At 44.1% G+C, this 26,077-nt stretch overlaps 1 protein-coding gene across 1 annotated transcript in view; it reads right to left on the bottom strand.

Annotated features, from left to right (window-relative positions):
- Window positions 1-26,077, bottom strand: part of LOC124805287 — a 142,386-nt gene that overhangs the window by 69,722 nt on the left and 46,587 nt on the right. The window contains exon 2 of the mRNA XM_047265796.1: window positions 47-199. Coding sequence (XP_047121752.1) covers window positions 47-199 — 153 coding nt within the window. The remainder of the gene's footprint in view (window positions 1-46; window positions 200-26,077) is intronic.

Raw genomic sequence — 26,077 nt, forward strand, 5'->3', positions numbered from 1 at the left:
CTCAAGACATGAATTCCCGAAACTTTACGACACAGAGGGATCTTACCCACGCAGATTCGATGGTGATGTTGGTCTTGTAGCAGCCTACGGCTTTGAAGGTGCACTGCGGAGTCAATTCGGGCTTGAGGTCCTTCAGTTCTATGGCGTTCTTGTAGCCCTCGCACGGCTTGAACTGCATGTCCTTGAAGGCGTAGCCGTCCTGGAACAACAAGGTAAGCAATCACAACAACGGATATGTTCCATTTTACAAAAAGCCTACCTACACTGAAGTTAACTCCTTCTTAAAAAAAATCTGTTGTAACGTATCAAATTTAGGACCAGATGATTATCTGTACTGTGTCTTAAACAAAACATCAGGGGCGATCAGAAGGTTTACGTATGAGGGCGTTGCTGCAGCGCACAAGCAACGTAGCGCGATGCGGATATACAGGGTGGTCCACTGATCGTGACCGGGCCAAATATCTCACGAAATAAGCATCAAACGAAAAAACTACAAAGGACGAAACTCGTCTAGCTTGAAGGGGGAAACCAGACGGCGCTATGGTTGGCCCCCTAGATGGCGCTTCTGTAGGTCAAACGGATATCAACTGCGTTTTCTTAAAAAGGAATCCCCCTTTTTTATTATATATTCGTGCGAGTAGTACGTAAAGAAATATGAATGTTTTAGTTGGATCACTTTTTTCACTTTGTTTTAGATGGCGCTGTAATAGTCACAAACGTATAAGTACGTGGTACCACGTAACATTCCGCCAGTGCGAAATTTGCTTCGTGATACATTACCCGTGTTAAATGGACCGTTTCCCAATTGCGGAAAAAGTCGATATCGTGTTGATGTATGGCTATTGTGATCAAAATTCCCAACGGGCGTGTGCTATGTATGCTGCTCGGTATCCTGGACGACATCATCCAAGTGTCCGGACCGATAGTTACGTTATTTAAGGAAACAGGAATTGTTCAGCCACATGTGAAACGTCAACCACGTCCTGCAACAAATGATGATGCCCAGGTAGGTGTTTTAGCTGCTGTCGCGGCTAATCCGCACATCAATAACAGACCAATTGCGCTGGAATCGGGAATCTCAAAAGCGTCGGTGTTGAGAATGCTACATCAACATAGATTGCAACCGTACCATATTTCTATGCACCAGGAATTGAATGGAGACGACTTTGAACGCCGTGTACAGTTCTGCCACTGGATACAAGAGAAATTACGGGATGATGACAGATTTTTTGCACGCGTTCTATTTAGCGACGAAGCGTCAGTCACCAACAGCGGTAACGTAAACCGGCATAATATGCACTTCTGGCCCACGGAAAATCCACGATGGCTGCGACAAGTGGAACATCAGCCACCTTGGCGGGTTAATGTATGGTACGGCATTATGGGAGGAAGGATAATTGGCTCCCATTTTATCGATGGCAATCTAAATGGTGCAATGTACGCTGATTTCCTACGTAATGTTCTACGGATGTTACTACAAGATGTTTCACTGCATGACAGAATGGCGATGTACTTCCAGCATGATGGATGTCCGACACATAGCTCGCGTGCGGTTGAAGCGGCATTGAATAGCAAATTTCATGACAGGTGGATTGGTCGTCGAAGCACCATACCATGGCCCGCATGTTCACCGGATCTGACGTCCCCTGATTTCTTTCTGCGGGGAAAGTTGAAGGATGTTTGCTATCGTGATCCATCGACAACGCCTGACAACATGCGTCAGAGCATTGTCAATGCATGTGCGAACATTTCGTAAGGCGAACTACTCGCTGTTGAGAGGAATATCGTTACACGTATTGCCAAATCCATTGAGGTTGACGGACCTCATTTTGAGCATTTATTGCATTAATGTGGTATTTACAGGTAATCACGCTGTAACAGGGTGCGTTCTCAGAAATGATAAGTTCACAAAGGTACATGTATCACACTGGAACAACCGAAATAAAATGTTCAAACGTACCTACGTTCTGTATTTTAATTTAAAAAACCTACCTATTACCAACAGTTCGTCTAAAATTGTGAGCCATATGTGACTATTACAGCGCCATCTATCACAAAGCGAAAAAAGTGATCCAACTAGAACATTCATATTTCTTTACGTACTACACGAATATGTAATAAAAAATGGGCGTTCCTATTTAAAATAACGCAGTTGATATCCGTTTGACCTATGGCAGCGCCATCTAGCGGGCCAACCATAGCGCCATCTGGTTTCCCCCTTCAAGCTAGACAAGTTTCGTTCTTTGTAGTTTTTTCGTTTGACGGTTATTTCGTGAGATATTTGGCCCGGTCACGATCAGTGGACCACCCTGTATAATAAACGACATGTAGGTAAGGGATGAGTGTGGCATTCGCGCCTTTCCGACATGCATGTGTTGAAACGTGAACTGTGACGATTTTATTACCAAATGCATCCAAACATGACCCCGGTACAAATCCATCAGAGAATGAAGAATCGGTATGGAGTAGTGGTGTCATCCACTGTCCCCTCGTCGCAAGAAGTTCAAGAGCCAGCCATCTCCTAGAAAGGTTATGCTCATCCTATTCTTCTTTGATTAGCAGGGTCCATAGCTTATTGATTTCAAGGAACCTGGTGTCTCCTTCACTAGAGAACGGTACCCATGCGATTATCACGCCTTCGGTCTCTTGAAAAAGACCTTGAAGGCTCGGACTAGAAGGTGCTGCAGTCAGTCACGGATTTCTTCATGCAATAGGACACGGTGTTTAACCAAACGGGTATCTTCGACCTGGTGCATAGGAGAGACGTCTACTGACGTTAAAGTAACCTCTAGCGTGCCACAGGGGAGTGTTATGGGACCATTGCTTTTCACAATATATATAAATGACCTAGTAGATAGTGTCGGAAGTTCCATGCGGCTTTTCGCGGATGATGCTGTAGTATACAGAGAAGTTGCAGCATTAGAAAATTGCAGCGAAATGCAGGAAGATCTGCAGCGGATAGGCACTTGGTGCAGGGAATGGCAACTGACCCTTAACATAGACAAATGTAACGTATTGCGAATAAATAGAAAGAAGGATCCTTTATTGTATGACTATATGATAGCGGAACAAACACTGGTAGCAATTACTTGTGTAAAATATCTGGGAGTATGCGTACGGAACGATTTGAAGTGGAATGATCATATAAAATTAATTGTTGGTAAGGCGGGTACCAGGTTGAGATTCATTGGGAGAGTCCTTAGAAAATGTAGTCCATCAACAAAGGAGGTGGCTTACAAAACACTCGTTCGACCTATACTTGAGTATTGCTCATCAGTGTGGGATCCGTACCAGATCGGGTTGACGGAGGAGATAGAGAAGATCCAAAGAAGAGCGGCGCGTTTCGTCTCAGGGTTAGCTTGCTCGCCAGGTTTCGAGAGGGTGCTTTTCTGGATGAGGTATCGAATATATTGCTTCCCCCTACTTATACCTCCCGAGGAGATCACGAATGTAAAATTAGAGAGATTCGAGCGCGCACGGAGGCTTTCAGACAGTCGTTCTTCTCGCGAACCATACGCGACTGGAACAGGAAAGGGAGGTAATGACAGTGGCACGTAAAGTGCCCTCTGCCACACACTGTTGGGTGGCTTGCGAAGTATAAATGTAGATGTAGATGTAGATGAGGGAGGATTGCCTTAATGGTTACGGCGATTTTGCGTGATTGGAGTACCTATTCTGGATTGCGCGGAAAAAATTAAGCCTATAAATATCGATACTTTTTGGAAAATATCGATATAGTGTTATTTTATCTACAGTCCTAGTTCCCTTCTATAAAGAAGGATAGAAGATGTTTCTTGAGATTCTTTCGTGTTGTGACTGTACATTTGGAAAGATGTAACGTGGATAGAGTTTATATGTGCTGCAAGCGCCAGTTGTGAATTACTGTAGTGTAGAGACTGCATTTTACTCAACAGTAGCTGTCCTTTGACATGCATTGCAAAATTATCATTCATGTGCTTAGAGTTTTGATACTTATTGTGCATCCTCTACATTTCAATTAAAAGTATTTCATAGAAAAAGTAGAGGGTAAATTTCGTAACTTACGTACTGTTTGTCTGAAACAGTTTTCATTGTTTATGGTAATGCCATAGGAAGACCACAATTTTCAAAGTTAATGTGATTCATTTCTATTACGAAAAAAAATCGTAGTGCTATCTCTATTTAAAGCAACCTTTTTATTCATTTGCCAACATTTCTCGTCTCACTTTGATATTAAATCTTAACAGAAGTGTACCGTCATCACTTGCAATATTGCGTGGACAGCTAGCTGCATTTTTTGATAACAAAATAATTCCTTTTGGAAAGTAGCTACGAATGAGCTGTAAGTCTATCTGCCGCTCAGTGCTTTCTTACAGGGATATGAAGCTGTGATTTATTATGTGGTAAGTAGAACTGTCCATAGCGCAGACAAGAATCAGTCGCAGGGCCAAAACGAACTTTGTGATGTTGAGTTATGAAACTGTATTCATTTGTAAATTTTTTGTAAAATTCGGGAGTGACGTTTCTTTTTACAAAACGCTGATTCAGTGGGCGATAGTTAGTTGGCGTGTTGTAATTATTTGATGAGGAAGTCACTCTGTGTATTACTGATAGTTATTCTTTCTATTCAACTTCATTTACAGATTATCAGATTCAGTTTCGAGTAATTTGCATCACACACATCAAATGAAACTTACACAGTGAATATTCATATTCCAGTGTAGTGTAGGTGCACACTAAGCATTATACAGAAACAAACTGAAATGCAGCAGGCAAATTTGCGTTCCTTTTTCGTTAATTTTTATATTAATTTAAAGAATCTGAGTGATGGTATATGCGCAAGGAAATATTTATTTAAGATCATAGTAACTGGTAGTATGGTGCCCTATGAAATTCCCTTTCTTTAAAATGGTGAAGCATTAATTGTTTTCTAAATGTTTTGGGTATGTGGGAAGATACAACGCGCTGGAGCTGAGATCGGGGAACACGAAATGTTATGAGGAATGTCCCTTTGTGGGGTGACAGAGGGACAGGCATTGACTTCGTGGAGCTGCAACTGCCGTGGCGTCCCAGGGAGCCACTAAGCATTGTCTGCTTTACAACTTTGGCCAGTGGGCCGCCGGGATGCGGAGAAGCACTACAAGCTGCTGCTGAAGGCCTCTTTGTCATACTTTGCAGACCGGCTTTGTAGACACTACTCGGCCGTTTTCGAAAACACGAGGTGCACAAAATAATGAGCTAGCTTAATTCCACAGGCCTATAAGAAATTTATACTAACCATTAAAAGTGGCACTGCTGATCTAGTTCTTCTGTTCTACAATTGTGGAACATGAAACGTTACAACAAATAATTTCCATACCAGGTGGAATATTACGATCTCTGTAGGAAAACAGTAGACATAATAAGATTGATCTTGCTGTTTTTTTTCTTTATTGTAATTTCATTTCTCTGCTCCACACAGGCAGGGGAGGGGTGGCAGCGGCACAGTCCACCGCTCTTCAGCCAAAGGGCTTTACAAATACAGAAAGTGAACTCCTACATAAAAGGCGGATAAAAGAGAGGGACATAAAAAACACTTTAAATGGAGATGATGGGAGTTAAAATACACTCTAATATGGGGACAAACACTGGGGGATAGTTAAAAAGTCGACATAAAGTTAAAAAGAACACAGCTAGCAACGTGTAGTGCACTTTAAAACACTGAGACAAAAACAAGTTAAAAGTCGCCCACAGTATAAAAAGCACACGAACAGTCATGGACTATATACAGGTCGAGTACACAATTAAAACCACATCATTTGATGACACTGTAGAACAGCACCAAACACAACACAAACACAGCACACTTGATAATGAATAAAAACCTGGGAGGACCTGCCACGGGAGGGGGGGGGAGGGGGGGGTCAAGGAAAAAAGCAAAGGAGGCGAGATGGAGGGGAGAGAAAGGGGGATGAGGTTGGGGTGTGCCGAAGGAGGGCGGGGGAGGGGGAAGGGACGGGAGAAGAAAACAGCCGAGGAGGGAGTGCAGGGACTCAGGTGAAAGGAGGGAAATCCGCTCTGGGAGAAGGGGAGAGGAAAAAGGGGGGCCCTGGGGTTGGGGGGGGGGGTGGAACAAGGCCAGGCTATAGTTGGTAGGAAGGGTAGATGCCACAGCGAAGTTCAACATGTGGTGGGGTGGGGGGAGGTGCTGGAAATTGCCCTGATGAAGGAGATGGTGTGGAGGTGGAGAGAGGGAGGAATACAGCGATAGAGGCGTGGCGACGGGAGGGGGGGGGGGGGGCTGGAGAAGACGTAGTGCTGCAATGGCTCGTCAATATATACGCTGGCTCGCTAGAGATGCGCAGGCACCAAGGGTTAAGGCTATAACATCGTCGTAGACGAATCATAGAGCACGGCGACTTCCAGTGTCCCCTGCCGCACAAACGGTCCATGGGCTTCTCATTCGCGACGTTGGAAAATCGTGGCCGCGAATAGCTGCAGAGCGCGTGTGGGCGAATGTTGGCGCCCATTTTAAGCGTGCGGGCTTTGATTCTCCGTCTGTGTTGACTCGGATTCGTTCGACTGCGGCCGACGATGCCTTAGTACCGTCAGTGCTGGTTTCCATGCCTTGCTGAGTTGAATTCCTGTATCTCTATTGATCAGGTCGTTACTTATACGAATTTCGACTGCTTGTTTAATGATGGAATCCCAGTTCGTGGAAGCGGACGAAAAGATCTTTATATATACTAAGAACAGATACCATCTTAGTATATATATATATATATATATATATATATATATATATATATATAGTTAAGGCTCACCGGCCACTTGACCATCTGTTTCTTCTGTGCGAGTGCAGAAACAGTGCCCGAACTCTTACGGGAATCGGCAACGCGCCGCGAGTAATGAGTATAATGGGCGGGGGCACTACGAATGTAGTGCGGGACAATACGTTGAGAATGTGGGTTTCGCGGGAGGCGTGCCAGAGATAAATCCCTGCAGTCGCGCTATACTCTGTGTCCTCGGTGGCTCAGATGGATAGAGCGTCTGCCATGTAATCAGGAGATCCCGGGTTTGAATCCCGGTTGGGCCACACATTTTCATCTGTCCCCGTTGACGTATGTCAACGCCTGTAATCAGCCGGCACGGTAGCTCAGCGTGTTCGTTCAGAGGGTTAGCAGCCCTCTGTAATAAAAAAACTGAGCTAATCGATCAACAACGAACTTAAACGGATGTCTTGCGACGTCCGCCCCGAGCAGATGCAACAAACAAACGCGAACAAAATGAGATTAAAAAAAAAAAGAAAGATGGATAGAACGTCTGCCATGTAAGCAGGAGATCCCGGGTTCGAGTCCCGGTCGGCGCACACATTTTTATCTGTCCCCGTTGACGTATGTCAACGCCTGTAACCAGCTAAGGGTGTTCATTTCATTCAAAAGATCTTTGTCTCTCCGTAGTTCAAGCTCTGTTCCGTGTGAAGACAGTGTTCAGCCACAGCAAACTTTTCTGGCTGACCTAGCTTGTTGTGACGTCTGTGTTCAGAACATACATCCTTAACAGTGCGACACATCTGGCCAACGTATGATTCCCCATACTGGCAGAGCTTTTATATATATCCCTGGTTTCCTTAGACCTAGGTCGTCTTTAAAAGAACCCAGCATAGTTTGTACACGCGCTGGAGGGTGGAAGACACATTTTATTTGATGTTTTGTGAACGGCCTGCCAAAGTGGTGGGCTATAGCCGTTTGACTTACCAAGGCTAATAATAAACACTTAACTGAGTATACTAATTTTACATATACAAACTGGGGACTGTTTAAATATGTTTAAATTTCATAACTAATCGTTTAACATTGCGGAGAATAAAAAAATGGAAAAAAATGATGGAGTCAATGGGAGTCGTACCTGAGCCAACGAATTACCGTTTGATGCGCTTGACACTTCCGTAGTATGCCTTTACAACACTGTTGCTCAAAAATTCCTCATACTCTACGCATAAATCTTTAGAGAGAATTTTACCTTTTACTACGACCCACTCAGGCGAAATATTCTAGGGACATGAAAGATGCATTTATCTGCTTCTATTCACATTGTCTGTGCCAAATCAACGAGCCTCATCCAACACCTTGCTTTTGTTGGATTTACGTTTGGATTAAAATTACCTAACTTATTAAATCGCACTTTCTCTTCCGAATCTCTACTGGAAAAGGGCCTCCTTAGCAGATCATTCGCAGAAACTAGATTTCCTCATGTACTCGCGTATTCTACCACAATCTAAAGCCTTTTGACGTACAAGGGTAATAATCGTAACTAAACTGAAAATATTAATTTTATACACATAAACGGAACTGTTTAAATATATCTAGATTTTATAATAAATTGTTTAACTATTGGAGGAATAAAGTAAAATGGAAAAAGAAAGTGTTAGCAGCAGCAAGAACTGAACCGGAGCCAATGAACTGCCAGTGAGTGTGCTTGACCACTCAGCCGCAGTGCTGTTACGGCAACTGCTCCTCAGAACATTTCATACTCTCCGCTTGCACAATACGTTACACGAAATTAAAAAAAAAATTACTGACCTGGTGCTGTGAACAACATAGCACTCAAAGTGCCGGAAGGGATGGTGCCACATCAGAGTATATGCTGTCGAAAACAGATGCCTGTGTCTCTTCTCTGAATTGATCGTATTGTGGCCGACCGTCATGTCAGCACTCGACACCGGTTTTTAGTTACCGTAGAGACAGCGCTACAAAACGTGTTTTCGTCCATTTTATTTGCGTAACAGCATGCATTCAATGAGCAATGGCATAGTTTTAGTTTGAATTCTGACTTGCAGTCGAAGAGAAGCGGCATAATTTTAGTGCGATATTTAGAGTATGCTATAGCACAGTGGCACACAGTAACCGCCCACCACTGTGCACTACAGCAACTGCCGTTTGTTGTAATGCTGTGCATTAGAGGTAACTTATAACATCCTTGTCATAATGCACGTGATTCATAACATCAAGAACGCCTGGGCAGATATAAGAGATGGTCTGATGCCACCAAATACTGCCAGGCTACATAAATAAACTAACACAGAAACCGCACCTACTAACCATCCATCAGAAAGCCTACTATAGACTAAAACTTCTAACCTGCAGAACTTATGGAGTGCATCCTCTAACATAGTCTGTAGTGTTCTGTGGTCGGCAGGACAAAACGAATTATCAAGATTGAACACATTTTATTATAACTAAAACGCCCCCTTGGCGCGCACTAATTTCCAACCGCAAAAACAACAAGAAGCATAACAATTCTTGTGGTGGCAAACATCATTTAAGAGTACAAGACAATGAAAAGAAAATAATAACCAAGATACTGCTCTACACAATTACAAAGACACAACTTTCTACCCAATGCTACGGCGAGTGTCTACTATGCTAGAGCCGGCATAGGTATTGGCCGGAGCTGTCCTAGCTGTAGGTACACATTTCTGGTCTAATTGCTGGTGTGCTTACAATGCCGATTCGGCGGAGTGCTACACGTAGTCACATTAGTTCCAATTGATGGATCTCTGTCACCTGGCTTTTCACGAAGTATTTCCGTGTTTATGCGGAAAGTCTGTTGTTGTTTACATCCACTGGCGATGTTTCGATATGAGCTCTTGAAAGGTCAGCAGCTCACCTTGCTTGTCTGTTGTGCTGGCCCTCTAACTGTTAAGGGGCCGCTACGACATAGACTACAGCCACACGGACATAATTCGACCAGCCCACTCTTATGCCAATGATTCCTAGATTTCCACTCCTCCAGAACTTTACCACTTCCTCCAAATTCCCTAACACCATGCACTCTTCACCTTGCTTTCTGTATCCACCCATCCTCTCTCACTAATATCCTCTATTAACTTACACTAACTGATCAAGAGTATCCAGACAACTGTTAGTGGACGTTAGGATGAGCTGTGTCCACCCTTCGCGCTTTTGATGGGCTACACTCTGTTGGGGCACTTGCATGGGATGTCTGAATGTCTGTGAAGGAATGGCAGCCCATTCTTCCTCAAAGCCGAAACCCGAGAAGATAGTAATCTTGGATGCAGTGGTCTGGAGTGAAGTCAGTGTTCTAACTCATCCCAAAGGTCTGCTCAGGTCGGGATTCTGCACAGGCCAGTCCATGTCAGGAATGTTATTGTCTGCATGCCACTGCCTCATAATTCCTGTTCTATGACAGGATACACGGCCAGGATCTCCGAAATGTTCCTCTACTATAAGCATTACAAAGAGCTATAAAAGTGTTCTCATCTTTCGGCGTTTTGCGTTTCTTAAGTGCATGAAGGGGACCACACCTCCCATACAGTAACACCCTCTCATGGCATTACACAAGGTGACAGGTAATGTCCTCCAGGCATTGACCAAGGCCAAACCCTTCCATCGAATTGACACAAGGTATATACTGATTCATTACTCCCAGTCGTTTCCAATCATCCACTGTCCAGTGGCATCGCTCTGCACATCATCTCAACATTGGTTACGGAAATATGTGACTAAATGAGGAGCTGCAACACCATTCTACCCCACCCCATTCTTTTTAACTACCGCACGGTCATTGTGCAAGCTGGACTGCCTGTAGCGCTTTGGAACTCACTTTGACATAGAGGCGTACACAAAATCGGTGACATATTTCTATTGATCTGCGGTCCATTCTCGATGGTACTGTGCCCTACAGTCCTATTTGACTACGTCGTTGGGTCTAGATTGGAATTCGTAATGGTCGACTCCTGAGGATCTCCACGTTTAACAATGTATGCTAAATAGTGTGCTCTGAATCACTTATGCCTGCATCAGCATTGATACTGAGCCCTTGAAGGGAGGTCGGCAGCCCACCTGGCTTGTCTGTTGTGCGGGCCCTCTAATTGATAAGGAGTCGCTACGACATAGACTACAGCTATACGGCCATAATTCGACCAGCCCGCTCTTATGCCAGTGACTCCTAGATTTCCACTCTTCCAACCAAAGTTTTACCACTTCCTTCAAATTCTCTAACATCATGCGCTCTTCACCTTGGTTTCTGTATCCACACTAACTGATCAAGAGTATCCAGACACCTGTTAGTGGACATTAGTATGAGCTGTGTCCACCCTTAACCTTTTTGATGGGTTAGACTCTGTTGGGGGCACTGTCCTTGGATGTCAGAATGTCTGTGGAGGAATGGCAGCCCATTCTTCCTCGACAGCCGAAACCAGAGAAGATTCTTTCTTCCTATTACTCCGTTTTTAATTTCCACATCAAAATGTATTCGACTGGATGAAAGTGAAAACAGCTTGGTAAGGAATTTTACAAGGCGTTACACTAACAATGAATTAAAGAGTTTCCTTGGTCTGTATAGTATTTTCAGGAAGTTTGTCTCCAGATTGCATGGCACTGGACACCAGATTATCAAAAAGGTTTTGAGGCAATCGAAACAGAGGTAAGTTAAAATAGTATATTGTACTATCAAGAGATGACAAAAGATTTTTATTTGGCGACAGGTGCGTTAAATGTTGGAATCAGAGCTTAAGGATTCCAAGCCGAGTCTGACACAAGAACCAGAGAGCGAAGGTTTACAAGATTGGTTCCACACCCAAGCATTTCTTGTGCAAAAGCTTAATCTGTGGAGGAAGTTGAAACATTTGCAGTAACGCTGGCACCTAAGCGTATTAATTTGTATCCTTTTGGGCATCACAGAAACGTTTATAACAAAGATAAAGCTCTTCGTTTTTTGTTGAACTATAAATTATTATATGCCAGAACTGCGAGTTTGCCATTATCTGACCAAGAGCATAGTTTCAAAATCGTTTACGTTAGAAGAGAACAAATCATCACACACTGCCCCCATTGCCCCAGGTGTACTAGAAAGAGTTCCACTGAATACATAAGCAAATTATTTTACCAAAATTTTGTTAATCAATGAGTGAGTTACCACAAGTATAAAGATGGAGGTATGTGAAATTATGGTCTGAATACAGGTTTCATGTGCCCAGTGGCTATCCACAAAAAAGGGCGCAAGAACAAAGGGAGCAAAAGCTTGGTATGCGCTATATGCCTCAAAAAATGTTTCATTTTACAAATGTAAAGATAAATTAACAAGTATTTAGTGTGGATTTCTGAAGAATCTGAAGAAATTTGGAAGATGTATTTTGCATTGAGGGGAGGAGGGAACATGATATATGCCCTAAAATGAAGTGAATATTGCAAATTTCATAACCTGCAGTGCAGAGTTCAGGGAGTACTGAGAAAGTCAGAAAACAAAGCTGTCCAGCAGAAGGATAAGAGACAAATTAAATCCGATTTTACTGGCTAAGGAGCCAAAAATTTTGTGGTTTGGCATCTGTGTACATTTTCCACATGGAAAGACCGTCATTAAAGATATTGTTGCACTGTATGACACTTTCATGAAGTACTGTAAAGAGTAGGCACACAAGAGCACTACCTCCTCATCCATAGGCAAGTCCATACTTATTTATTGCTTATTTAGTCTGACAAGAAGAGGGCCTTAAGGTCTCTCTTGCATATGATCAGAAGCAATATATAGCAAAGATATTAAAAACGTTCAGAATAACAATAATAACAGTAATTATACGAATGGGTGGTGTCTGGTCTTTCGGATGTGTCTCAAAGAACACACACCATGCAGAATCTGCAGCTGTGATTCATATTACGTAAATTGAAAGTGGAGGGTGCAAAAAGCAAGAGGAACGAGAGGAACCGATGATATCAGCTGCATCAGGACTTTATGTGGAATGTATGCCAAACACGGGATCTCCTGCTTACTAGGCAGTTTCATTGACCATTGCACCACCCAGAAATAATGTTCATAACAAATGTGTAGACTATCTTGGCACACTCCTCGGCGTATCCACATTCCCACCTAGTGCCACTACTTTTCTGCAGTCCTCACACATGTGCTCCTTGCTCATTGATTTTAGATTCCTGCTGGTGGTCGAAAATAAATGCACTGACAGTTCTTGACTGATTGCCATAGAGGCATATCACTTATTTGAATGTGTAGTGTCCGATCTTTCAGACATGCCCTAAATCTAAAATTAGTGATGAAGGAGAACATGGCCAGGGATAGTGGATAAGTGGCAGTGCTAGGTGTGGGTCAGTCGAGGGACATGCTGAGATAGTCTACACAGTGGTGGTTAACACTATGTCCAAGTGGCACATTAGATAATGCAATTTCCTAGTATACAGGAGATCCCAGGTTCAAGTGCCAGTTCAGCACACATTTGGCTCATCGCCACTCATTCTACAGAAAGTCCTAATGCAGCTGATATCATCAGTTCCTTCTCTTCCCTTTCCTTTCTGCCTCTCCTCCACCTTCAATGTACGTAATAACAATAATAATAATAATAATCAAGCATATTAACAGATGTCAATTTACCTGCACACAGTGGCAAAATTTTTAAAGAGAAGCAATAGCCACCAAATTCTGATATCAAAATTTCATACAGTTGCGAACCCTGCAGCAAGACTATTCCATGAGTTAAACAAATTTCTGTGTTTATGGGTATCTGAAAGGCAAAGTCTCTTGGAGAGTTTGAGCACATAATTAATCAGCTCACACAATCGTCATCCAACTTTATCCTATTCTAAGTGGTTTTTGAGAAGAAGGAAGACAATAAGTGGACACAGCTATGACGCCAAGCCGAGCTCACAGGACGCGCAACAGAGCATCCGCAAATGTAGACTTTCACGGCCGTAAATATCATGTCGATTATAATTATCCGGGCTGTTATGCCGTGGTCGGTTGATGAATTCTGTGTCGATTCCCAACGAGTGTATACGATCCCATGCAGCTGTGGTGATGTTTATGTGGGTACCACTAAAAGAACTGTTTCTAAACGTTTGGAAGAGCAGAAGACGAGAAACGGAACGATCAGCTGTTGCGGAGCATGCTTTCCAGCCAGGGAACCACAATATTCGTTTCGAGGAGACGCAGGTACTAGCAGCCACAAGCGGATATTACGAAAGGCTCTACAGGGAGGCAATCGAAATCGCTAAACACCCAAATAATTTCAACCGTAAGGTGGAGGGTGTGAAATCAAACGGCATATGGATGCCGGTGTTAAAGATGTGTACCACCCGTCCACTACTGGGTGATGGCAACGGCGATCGACGGCGAAGGACAGCGGCCAATTGCACTGACGTTTTCAAAACACGTGACGTCACGCCGCGGCGCGGGAGCCCGCGGACACGGAATTTAGCGGCAGTCAGTAGCGAGCCAGTGGGTGTGTTGGACCTTCCATTGAGCTACGGACCCCCTTGAAGATGTCTCCTGCAGTCGGAGACGAAACGTTGGGAATCGACACAGAATTCATCAACCGACCACGCCATAAGAGCCCGGATAATTATAATCGACAAGAGCATCCGCAGCACTTGTCTGATAAACTGTAAATTAATTTAGTCTTTGTTTTTATTGTTCACATGATTCTGCAAAGAAGTGATCTGTACGTGTGTATTTTACTGTGTAGACTAGTGGTTGGAAAATTAATCATAGTTTTTGTTTTTGCGTAAGTCTTGCGAATATCTTTGTGCAGGGCGGCTTCCTTGTGTAAATTTTCCCGACGCCAGAAACCCCAATCACGCCACTGAGTTTTAATCGTGCACTAGTAGGCAGATGCAGTTTAGATCAGTGCATTCTAGTTTAAATATTTATCCCATGCAGTAACTCTTCGGTAAAAAGGATTTCTAATAACAGGTATCTGTAAATACATCAACGTCAATAGAGAAATTTATTTCTGTTGAACAGCTTGCGGTCTCAGAGTACAGTGAGAAATCTACACAGCAACTTTTAGTGTTATTTTAATCTCCTTTGGTATATTTTCAAACTCTGTAGTGCCATTTGAGACCTTATATCTAATTTATACACAGTACCATATGGATAGGGACTGTGCTTGTTGTGACCAGACACAAGGAGAGTTGGCTGCTGTCCGAAAATAGCTGGAAGCTGCGTTGCCTACCGTCGACTAGCTTCTAGCTAATGCTCGAAGTTGCGGTGACGTCGGAGCGACAGTGACGAGACGTGCGACAGCTCTGGTGCCACTGGAATCCCCTGGTGACCCAGACGTCACTGTGCCTTCCGATATGCAACATCTGACCGGTCCTCCTCACTCCAGAGTGGCTGGCAGACAGTGGTGGTTTCGCGTGTCACTGGGAGGAAGGCGAAAGAGGGAGCAGGCCGTGCGGCTGGCTCCCTATGTCTTAGCAACAGGTACGAGATGCTACCCAGTGTTGATGATATCTTTGAGCCAGCATGGGATGCCTTTCCTGTTGGGCCAGTGGTCGATTTTCCTGCCCCGACTGGACAAGTACAGAGGGTGGGTATGCTAGTCATTGGGAGCTCCAATGTTAGGCGGGTGATGGAACCCCTCACGGAGATAGCAGACAAGGCGAGAAAGAATTCCAGTGTGCATTTGGTATGTTTGCCGGGAGGTCTCATCCATGATGTGGAGGAGACCCTGCAGGCAGCTATCGAGTGCACTGGGTGCAACCGGCTGCATGTAGTGGCACATGTCGGCACGAATGACGCCTGCTGCTTGGGTTCTGAGGCCATCCTCGGCTCCTTTCGGTGGTTGGATGGTTTGGCGAAGGCAACTAGCAACGCACGTGGAGTGCAGGCTAAGGAGTCTGTTTGTAGCATAGTGCCCAGGGTTGATCTCGGTCCTCTGGTTTGGAGCATAGTGGAAGACCTAAACCAGAGGCTTAGACGGCTCCGAGAATTTCTCGAGCTCCACTATCGGGTGCAGAATTGTAGGGCTGCCCTCAATAGGTCAGGCGTGCAGTAAAGGCAGAGAGCGGCTACTAGGGTAGCGGAGTACGTGTGGCGTGCACGTTGGGCTTTTTTAAGTTAGAGAACCCCTCCCTTGCAAGCAAAGACAATTTGCCTGTTACATCAGCCAGAGCGACCTCAGAGAATATTGGTCCTCTCAGATCAGAGATAGATTAATACGAGTATGATAGTAAACTGCAGGTGCATCCAAGGAAAGGTCCTAGAATTAGTGTCGGTTTACTGAAGGTTATAATGCATAGACAGTATTGAGAACAGAAAGCTGGTTGAAACCAGACGTCAATGACAAAGAAATCCTAAGTTCAAACGGGAATGTTTATCGTAAGGATAGGTTAGTCGCCAATGGTGGCGGCGTGTTTATTGCAGTAAAATAATCGATAAAATCTAGCGAGGTTATCACGGATTCCAAATGTGAATTAATCTGGGTGAAACTGAGTATCAAATAACGGTCAAAAATGGTGATCGGATGCTTTGGTTAGGATCTGTAGTTGTAGAGCATTCCGGACTGAACTTGCAGAAATCATTAGTGATTTTCCTGATCATGTCGTTGTAATAGGGGGTGACTTCAACTTGTCGGGTATAGATCGGGGAGCGTTATGCCATAAAAACTGGTGCCAGAGGCATGGAATCGTGTCGCATTGTTCTGGATGTCTTGTCTGAAAATTACCTTGAGCAGATAGTCAGAGGATAATGTCTTAGAACTCCTGGTAACAAACAGACCTGAACTTATCGAACCAGTTAACGTAGAGGAAGGTATCGGTGATCATAATGCTGTGAGAGCATCTATGACGACAGGTCCTACAAGGAATATTAAGACAGGTAGGAAGATATATTTGCTCGGCAAGGGTGACAGGATGCAAATTTCGGAATATCTCAGCAGCCAGCATCAAATTTTCGGATATGAGGACGAATATGTGGAAAAAAATGGAAAACATTCAAAGGTATCGTTCAATATGCCCTAGACAAGTATGTTCCGAGTAACGTTTTAAGGGATGAGAAAGATCCACCATGGTTTAATAGCCGTGTTAGAAAAGCGCTATGTAAACAAAGAGCACTTTACCTCAGGTTCAACATAAGTAAAAACCTAGCTGACAAACAAAAGCTGAACGAAGCGAAAATGAGCGTAAGGAGAGCAATGAGAGAAGCGTTCAATGGTTTTGAAAGTAAGACATTGTCAACCGAACTGAGTAAAGAGATTTTGGTCGTATGTAAAATTAGTAAGTAGGTCAAAATCATCTATGCAAATGGTTCAAATGCCTCTAAGCACTATGGGACTTAACGTCTGAGGTCATCAGTAACCTAGACTTAGAACTACTTAAACCTAACTAACCGAAGGACATCACACACATCCATGCCCGAGGCAGGATTCGAACCTGCGACCGAAGCAGCAGCGCTGCTCCGGACTGAATCATCTATTCATTCTCTCAGCGATCACACCGGCACCGAAACGTAAGATAACAGAAAGAAGGCAGAAATACTGAATTCGGTCTTCCGAAGTTGTTTCACCGCAAAAGACTGTAACACTGTCCCTCCTTTCAATCGTAGTACGCACATCGAAATGGCAGATGTGGAGGTAACCGATCGCGGAAGTGAAAAGCAGCCACAATCGCTTAGTAGTGGCAAGGCCTTAGGACCAGATGAGATACCTATAAGATTTTATAAAGGTTACGCGAAAGAACTTGCTCCCCTTCTAGCAGTAATTTATCGTAAATCGCTTGAGCAGCGAATGATACCTAACGACTGGAAAAAAGCTCAGGTCATTCTCGTTTTTAAGAAAGGCCATAAGAAAGATCCACACAGTTATAGGCTTATATTGTTGACGTCAATCTGTTGTAGAATTATGGTTCAAAATGGTTCAAATGGCTCTGAGCACTATGGGACTCAACTGCTGAGGTCATTAGTCCCCTAGAACTTAGAAGTAGTTAAACCTAACTAACCTAAGGACATCACAAACATCCATGCACGAGGCAGGATTCGAACCTGCGACCGTAGCGGTCTTGCGGTTCCAGACTGCAGCGCCTTTAACCGCACGGCCACGTCGGCCGGCTGTAGAATTATGGAACATGTTTTATGCTCGAGAATTATGACGTTCTTGGAAAACGAACATCTCCTCTATAAAAACCAACTTGGATTCCGCAAATAGAGATCCTGCGAAACTCAGCTAGCTCTGTTCCTCTATGAGATCTACAGCGCAGTGGACAATGGTACTCCGGTTGATGCCGTGTTCCTTGATTTCAGTAAGGCATTTGACACCGTCCCGCATTGCCGTTTAATGAAAAAAGTACGAGCTTACGGAGTATCTGAGCAGAGATGCGAATGGATTCAAGACTTTCTTGCAGATAGAACTCAACACTTCGCTCTTAACGGAACTAAATCAAAAGATGTAAAGGTAATATTCGGAGCACCAAAGGAAACTGTGATAGGACCGTTGCTGTTTACAGTACTATATGTAAATGATCTAGTAGAAAGCGCCAGATGCTCTTTAAGGCTATTCCCGGATGATGTAGTTGTCTATACCAAAGTAGCAACGCCAGAAGATAGTAAGAATTTACGAACGACCTGCAGAGAATTGATGAAGGGTGCAGACTGGCAGTTGACCCTGAACGTAAATAAATGTAACATATAAGGCGCTTATATCGCCGGGTTGTTGAGTACTGTTCATCTATCTGGGATCCCTGTCAGGTAGGACTGATAGAGGAGACAGATAAGATCCAACGAAGAGCGGCGTGTTTCCTCACGGGATCTTCTAGCTGGCGAGAGAGCGTTACGGAAATGCTAAACAAACTCCACTGGCAGACGTTACAAGAGAGGCGTTGTGCATCACGGAGAGATTTACTACTGAAATTTCGGGACAGCACTTTTCAGGAAGAGTCAGGCAACGTATCACTTCCCCCCCACATACATCTCGCGTATTCATCACGAGGAGAAAATTCGAGAAATTAGAGCCAACACTAAGGCTTACCCACAATCATTCTTCCCACGCACTATTCGCGAGTGAAACAGGGTTGGAGTGATCAGATGGTGGTACTGAAAGTACCCTCCGCCACACACCATTACGTGGCTTGCGGAGTATGATGTAGATGCAGAAGACTCAGGCAAGATGTAGACAGGAAAGGTGAGACTGAAAGTAACTGAACAATAAAGACAGGTCAAGGCATGGCGTAGTATGTTGAAGACGTAACACAGAAGACGGAGTACCATGTTGGAGAGTACATATTGATATGGAACCACTCAACGCTATCACTGGCATTCCAATAATACAAAAATGTCTTAGTGTCTCCTACCGATGTGGAACTCGAGACGTTTTTGATGCAGCGGTTCTTCATGCAGTCAGGCCACACGCTATTCTCAACTTTCACGGTGTGAATCAGTTATTAGTACTGTGTAATAAGCTTGCAAAGTGAAGCTGTGCATTATATTTGTAAAGGGCAGCGCAGACTGATCTGGTCCAAGGACAAGGGATTGTTGAATGCCACATATGTTTTGAAGCACTTTTAATGTGGTCTCTTTGCACTGCATTACTTCTGTACATTCTTCAACTTTTGTCAGAGCGTTTTCTTTATGAGGTGGTGATATATTCTAGATGGCTCTGTGAGTTGCTAGTTCATGTGAGAGGAATTTTCTCTACTTATCAGTTTGTAGTCCAAATGGTAATACACTGAAATACACTCTGTGATGACATTTTGTCTATAAATACTCGTCATCATATTTGTAGTTATGTGACTCGGAATTATTCCCAGAATTCGTTTTGTTCATGTTATATGTATGAATCGTGGTGTCACATTTTCAGCAATAAATGCTGTACTGTAAACTGATCTGGAATATCAATAAACCGTCAATTCGTTATTTCTGATCATGGTATAATGTTATTGTTAATGACGAGCCTATTTACGAATTATTTGCGATTCATTTACCTAATCGAGAAAAAGTCGTAAAGGCGATCGCTATTCTCTGGCTTCTCCTGGTTCCAGCAATATTAGAAATCGGTTTTATAGAAACAGAGGCAAAAACACCACAGATGCGAAAGCAGAATAGGCTACGCGGTGGGCTAATAAACTTAATACTTTGATCTTCCGTCATGGTGTACTATTCAATAAATTCCTGAATTCCATCGCTTACGACTCTCAGGAGAGCCACCCATATATGTATAAGTGTCCTACATCTCCTCCTAAACACAGAGCAAGGTAGTGCAGTGGTTAGCACATTGGACTCGGATTTGGGAGGACGACGGTTCAAATCCGTGTTGGGCGTGATTTCCCTAAATTCCTTAAGGCAAATGTCAGGATGGTTCCTTCCAAAGGGCACGGCCGATTTCCTTCTCTATGCCTCCCCAATCCGAGCTTGTGCTTCGCCTCTAATGACCTCGTTGTCGACGGTATGTTAAACACTAATCTACACCACCTCCTAAACCATTGGACCGATTTCAACCAAATTTGGTACAATCATTGTAAGTAGGCTGTTTAGGTTTTTATGTTGATAACGCCACGTAGCGGTCTATATGAAAATCACTCACTGTGCTGTGTGAAGTCTGTGGCTGGTTTGCATTGTTGGAATATTTGCTATTGTAGTGTTGGGCAGTTGGATGTGTACAGCGCGTAGCGTCGCGCAGTTGGAGGTGAGCCGCCAGCAGTGGTGGATATATATATATATATATATATATATATATATATATATATATATATATATATATAATGACTTTCGAACATTATTAAGGTAAATACATTGTATGTTCCCTATCTAAATCTTTCATTTGCTAACCATGCCTATCAGTAGTTTGTGCCTTCAGTAGTTAGAATCTTCTATTTAGCTGGCAGTATTGGCACTCGCTGTATTGTAGTAGTTCGAGTAACGAAGATTTTTGCGAGGTAAGTGATTCATGAAGGTGTAGGTTATTGTTAGTCAGGGCCATTCTTTTGTAGGGATTATTGAAAGTCAGATTGCGTTGCGCTAAAAATATTGTGTGTCAGTTTAGTGTTGATCAGAATAAGTAAAGACCGAAATGTCCGAGTACGTTCAGTTCTGCTCAGCTGTTTGAAAATCAAATAACGTAAGAGGTTTTCCAGCACTGTCGTCGTTTCAACATCAGTTACTGTCTGGAAAGAACCGCTGTGTGGGTAAAACCCACCTACCCATGAAAGTGGTGGGTGTGGATCCAGTATTTAAGAATGAAAGCACTTACTGACATGCAACAAAATTTACTCATAAATTCGAACAATTTAGAAAGGTTTTTCTTCCTGACAGTTCCCACAAAATTGATGAACGGAGAAAAGTTTATGCCTTACTACATTTTCGCTGTTCGTTTATTACTTCTTTACTATTATCTGTATTCGCAATGCATTTCGCTGACAGTGTCCAAATATACCGCTGAATATATCTTGAGAATTATGTCATTGTACGACACAGAGTGCAGGAGACATGACGTCATAGATATAGAGCTGCGAGAGAAAGAAACCGCACGGCAAAATGTGCTAGTGATATAGGTGAACTACATGTATAAATATATGTGAAATGTGTTAAATATATGTGACATGTGTGTAGCCGCCAAAGCCACGACTACAGAGCTCCTCCTAAATTCCTGGACCGATTACAACCAAATCTTGTTAGACTTTCTACTTACTATCTGGAGACAACTACTGTGAGGGTAAGAACCGGCAACTTGTAAAATGTCAACTTTCACGGCCGGAATTGTCACAATCAACAAAATATTCCAGGCTATTACACTACTGGCCATTAAAATTGCTACACCACGAAGATGATGTGCTACAAACGCGAAATTTAACCGACAGGAAGAAGATGCTGTGATATGCAAATGATTAGCTTTTCAGAGCATTCACACAAGGTTGGCTCCGGTGGCAACACCTACAACGTGCTAGTATGAGGAAAGTTTCCAACCGATTTCTCATACACAAACAGCAGTTGACCGACGTTGCCTGGGGAAACGTTGTTATGATGCCTAGTGTATGGAGGAGAAATGCGTACCATCAAGTTTCCGACTTTGATAAAGTTCTGATTGTAGCCTATCACGATTGCGGTTTATTGTATCGCGACATTGCTGCTCCTGTTGGTCGAGATCCAATGACTGTTAGCAGAATGTGGAATCGGTGGGTTCAGGAGAGTAATACGGAACGCAGTGCTGGATCCCGACGGCCTCGTATCACTAGCAGTCGAGATGACAGGCATCTTATCCGCATGGCTGTAACGGATCGTGCAGCCACGTCTCGATCCCTGAGTCAACAGATGGGGACGTCTGCAAGACAACAATCATCTGCACGAACAGTTCGAAGACGTTTGCAGCAGCATGGACTATCAGCTCGGAGACCATGGCTGCGGTTACCCTTGACGCTACATCACAGGCAGGAGCGCCTGCGATGGTGTACTCAACGACGAACCTGGGTGCACGAATGGCAAAACGTCTTTTTTTCGGATGAATCCAGGTTCTGTTTACAGCATCATGATGGTCGCATCCGTGTCTGGCGACATCGCGATGAACGCACATTGGAAGCGTGTATTCGTCATCGCCATACTGGCGTATCACTCGCCGTGATGGTATGGGGTGCCATTGGTTACACCTCTCGGTCACCTCTTGTTCGCATTGACGGCACTTTGAACAGTCGACGTTACATTTCAGATGTGTTACGACCCGTGGCTTTACCCTTCATTCGATCCCGGCGAAACCCTACATTTCAGCAGGATAATGCACGACCGCATGTTGCAGGTCCTGTACGGGCCTTTCTGGATACAGAAAATGTTCGACTGCTGCCCTGACCCGCACATTCTCTAGATCTCTCACCAACTGAAAACGTCTGGTCAATGGTGGCCGAGCAAGTGGCTCGTCACAATATGCCAGTCACTACTCTTGATGAACTGTGCCATCGTGTTGAAGCTGCATGGGAAGCTGTACCTGTACATGCCATCGAAGCTCTGTTTGACTCAATGCCCAGGTGTATCAAGGCCGTTATTACGGCCAGAGGTGGTTATTCTGGGTACTGATTTCTCAGGATCTATGCACCCAAATTGCGTGAAAATGTAATACATGTCAATTCTAGTATAATATATTTGTCCAATGAATACCCGTTTATCATCTGCATTTCTTCTTGGTGTAGCAATTTTAATGGCCAGTAGTGTATGTCGTGGTCTAACGGATTTCATTTCAAACCTCGACGTTTCGTCCCTGCTTGAGGAGCACGTTTTCAAGGGGGATCATAGCTTTGTTGAACGTCCGATTCACACCCTGGCTCCCTACCAAGCTACGATCGCCCTTGAAAATGTCCTCAGCAGATGGGGACGAAACGCCTGGTTTTGAAGTGAAATCTGTTAGACCACGGCATAATAGCCCGGAATATTTTATTAATTGTGGAGAACCAGCAATCTTCTATTGGGGAAGGGTTGATAACGTGGAGACAGAAGGGGATAGGGGAAGATGGACAAGCAGACAGGGAAGAAGAGATGGGCACTAATAAAGGGGAGGAGATGAACTGAGAGATGGCGAGGGGGAAATGAACAGAAGGGGAAGAGGACGAGATGAACAGAGACAGGGGACAGATGGAGATGCACAAACAAAGGAAAAGGAGGAGATGGACAAAAACAGGGAGGCGAAAGAAATAGAGAGAGAGTAGGAGTAGGAGAAAGGAGGAGATGGGCAGAGAATGGGGAGGAGAAATGGACACAGACAGGGAAGAGGAGAAGATTGACAGAGGGGAGAGGAGGGGATGGACAGAGAAAGGAAAAGAGAGAGGATGGACAGAGAAAGGGGGTGGAGATGGACAAAGAGAGGGGGAGGAGGAGATAGTGGGGCTGAGGAAGAGCTAGATGGGAGGAGAGGACAGACTTGATGGGGAGCAGAGGATATAAAGAAGGGGAAGAGAAGATGGGTAGAGAGGAAGTGATGAAGAGACAGAGAAAGAGGGGGAAGGAGGATAGAGGAGTGGAATAAACACACACCTGAACAACGCTGGAAGTTCAACTAGTCAATCAATGTTTAGCATAGGCACAAAATTGGTGAACGGCCTTTTGTAGGAATCAGCCAAGGCAACTTAGCTTTTCTGATGCCACAGTAGCGGATAACAATACAAGTAAGAACAGGGTCAGGAAATGATTCGCAAACGACGTAAAGGGATGGTTGTGAAATGGTTCAAATGGCTCTGAGCACTATGGGACTCAACTGCTGTGGTCATAAGTCCCCTAGAACTTAGAACTACTTAAAACCAACTAACCTAAGGACATCACACACATCCATGCCCGAGGCAGGATTCGAACCTGCGACCGTAGCGGTCGTGCGGTTCCAGACTGTAGCGCCTTTAACCGCTCGGGATGGTTGTGAAATGTGTGACATTTGTAGGCACTGACAGCTTATCTGTGACCTCAGTACTCTTGTATTTAAACAGTAGCGCCCAATCTAAAGTGAGACGAACGTCTGTTTCATTTCTGCCCTGTCATTGGAAAGAGGTATTCTGAGTTTAAAATTGTCAACAAACAGAATCTTAAGAGTAACCTGGAAAGCATCAAAAGTAATATGTCTGCTATGACAGCAGATTTCCCAGGTTAAGTGATGTCTGCAAGCCGGCCGTAGTGGCCGAGCGGTTCTAGGCGTTACAGTCTGGAACAGCGCGACCACTACGGTCGCAGGTTCGAATCCTGCCTCGGGCATGGATGTGTGTGATGTCCTTAGGTTAGTTAGGTTTAAGTAGTTCTAAGTTCTAGGGGACTGATGATCTCAGCAGTTAAGTCCCATAGTGCTCAGAGCCATTTGAAACATTTGATGTCTGCTACCTTGGCTGCTCAGTCCGTCACAAATTGTACACTAATCAGTCGAAACGTAATGACCAACTGCTCAGTAGTGCATAGGGCCACGTAAGGAACGCGCTACAGCATCGATTCTGTGTGGTATGGACACAACAAGTCCTTGGCAGGTTTCCAGACACCTCTGCGGGTACACAGTTGCAGTGAAATTATGGGCCGGTGATTTGCAGCCGCGTAGCTGGCTCTCGATGAATTCCATCAGGAACAGATCAGGCGAATCTGTTGGCCAAGACATCAACGTGAATTCACTAGCACGCTCCTCCAACCGCTGCACTCAAACCGCTGCAGCGCGATTCTGGTCCTGTCACACGGACAATTAACCTGCTGGAAGGTATCATTGCTGTTGGGGAAGACGTCAAGCTTGGAGCGTGATCTACAATCATCGTCACGCAGTCCACAGCTCTTTGACATCTTATTACTGCAGATCGCACAGAAACGCAGGGAAATGTTCCCAATAGTATAATACAGCTCCTACCAGACATACCCGTCGCGCAGTACCTGCTCCGATTAGCCGTTCACCAACCACGATACAGTGTATCCAGACACGACCATCAACTTGGAATAAGAAGAAACGTGATATGTGCAAGAAGGTGATATCTTTCCTTTGATCGACGGTCCAGTCTCAGTGGATCTGTGCCCACTGCAATCGTAATTGCCGATATAGTTGGGCCAGTATGTAAACACATAGGGGCCAACTGCTATGAAGTACCTTGTTCAACAACAGTGTGCTTCGAACACTTGTACCTGCACCAACATTATTGTCAGAGCTTTCACAGATCGATGCCTACACTGCTCTACAGAGCAGGTAAACCTCCGACGTCTACGTTCTGTGATGACACTTAGGCGTCCAACATTTTCATCTGCTAGGGATTTCAGGGTCCTTCAGCCACTTTCCACAGATGCCCATCACCGTAATACGCAAACGGATGTGCAGATTTGCCATTTACGAGAATGTTCGTTCTCAGCTGGCAGATCGTAACAATCTCCCTATGTCAAAGCCGCTTTGCTGTCAGTAGTATAGCTATCTTCTACATCTATATCTACATGGATACTCTGCAAATCACATTTAAATGCCTGATAGAGGATTCATCGAAACACCTTCACAATTCTCTATTATTCCAATCTCGTACAGCGCGCGGAAAGAATGAACACCTATATCTTTCCGTACGAGCTCTGATTTCCCTTCTTTTATCGTGGTGATCGTTTCTCCCTTGCAGGTCGGTGTCAACAAAATATTTTCGCATTCGGAGGAGAAAGTTTGTGATTGGAATTTCGTGAGAAGATTCCGTCGCAACGAAAAACGCTTTTCTTTTAATGATTTCCAGCCAAAATCCTGTATCATTGCTGTGACACTCTCTCCCATATTTCGCGATAATACAAAACGTGCTGCCTTTCTTTGGACTTTTTCGAGGTACTCCGTCAGTCCTATCTGGTAAGGATCCCACACCGTGCAGCAGTTTTCTAAAAGAGGACGGACAAGCGTAGTGTAGGCAGTCTCCTTAGTAGGTCT

This window comes from Schistocerca piceifrons, chromosome 7, assembly GCF_021461385.2.
Source record: "Schistocerca piceifrons isolate TAMUIC-IGC-003096 chromosome 7, iqSchPice1.1, whole genome shotgun sequence".
Lineage (NCBI taxonomy): Eukaryota > Metazoa > Arthropoda > Insecta > Orthoptera > Acrididae > Schistocerca > Schistocerca piceifrons.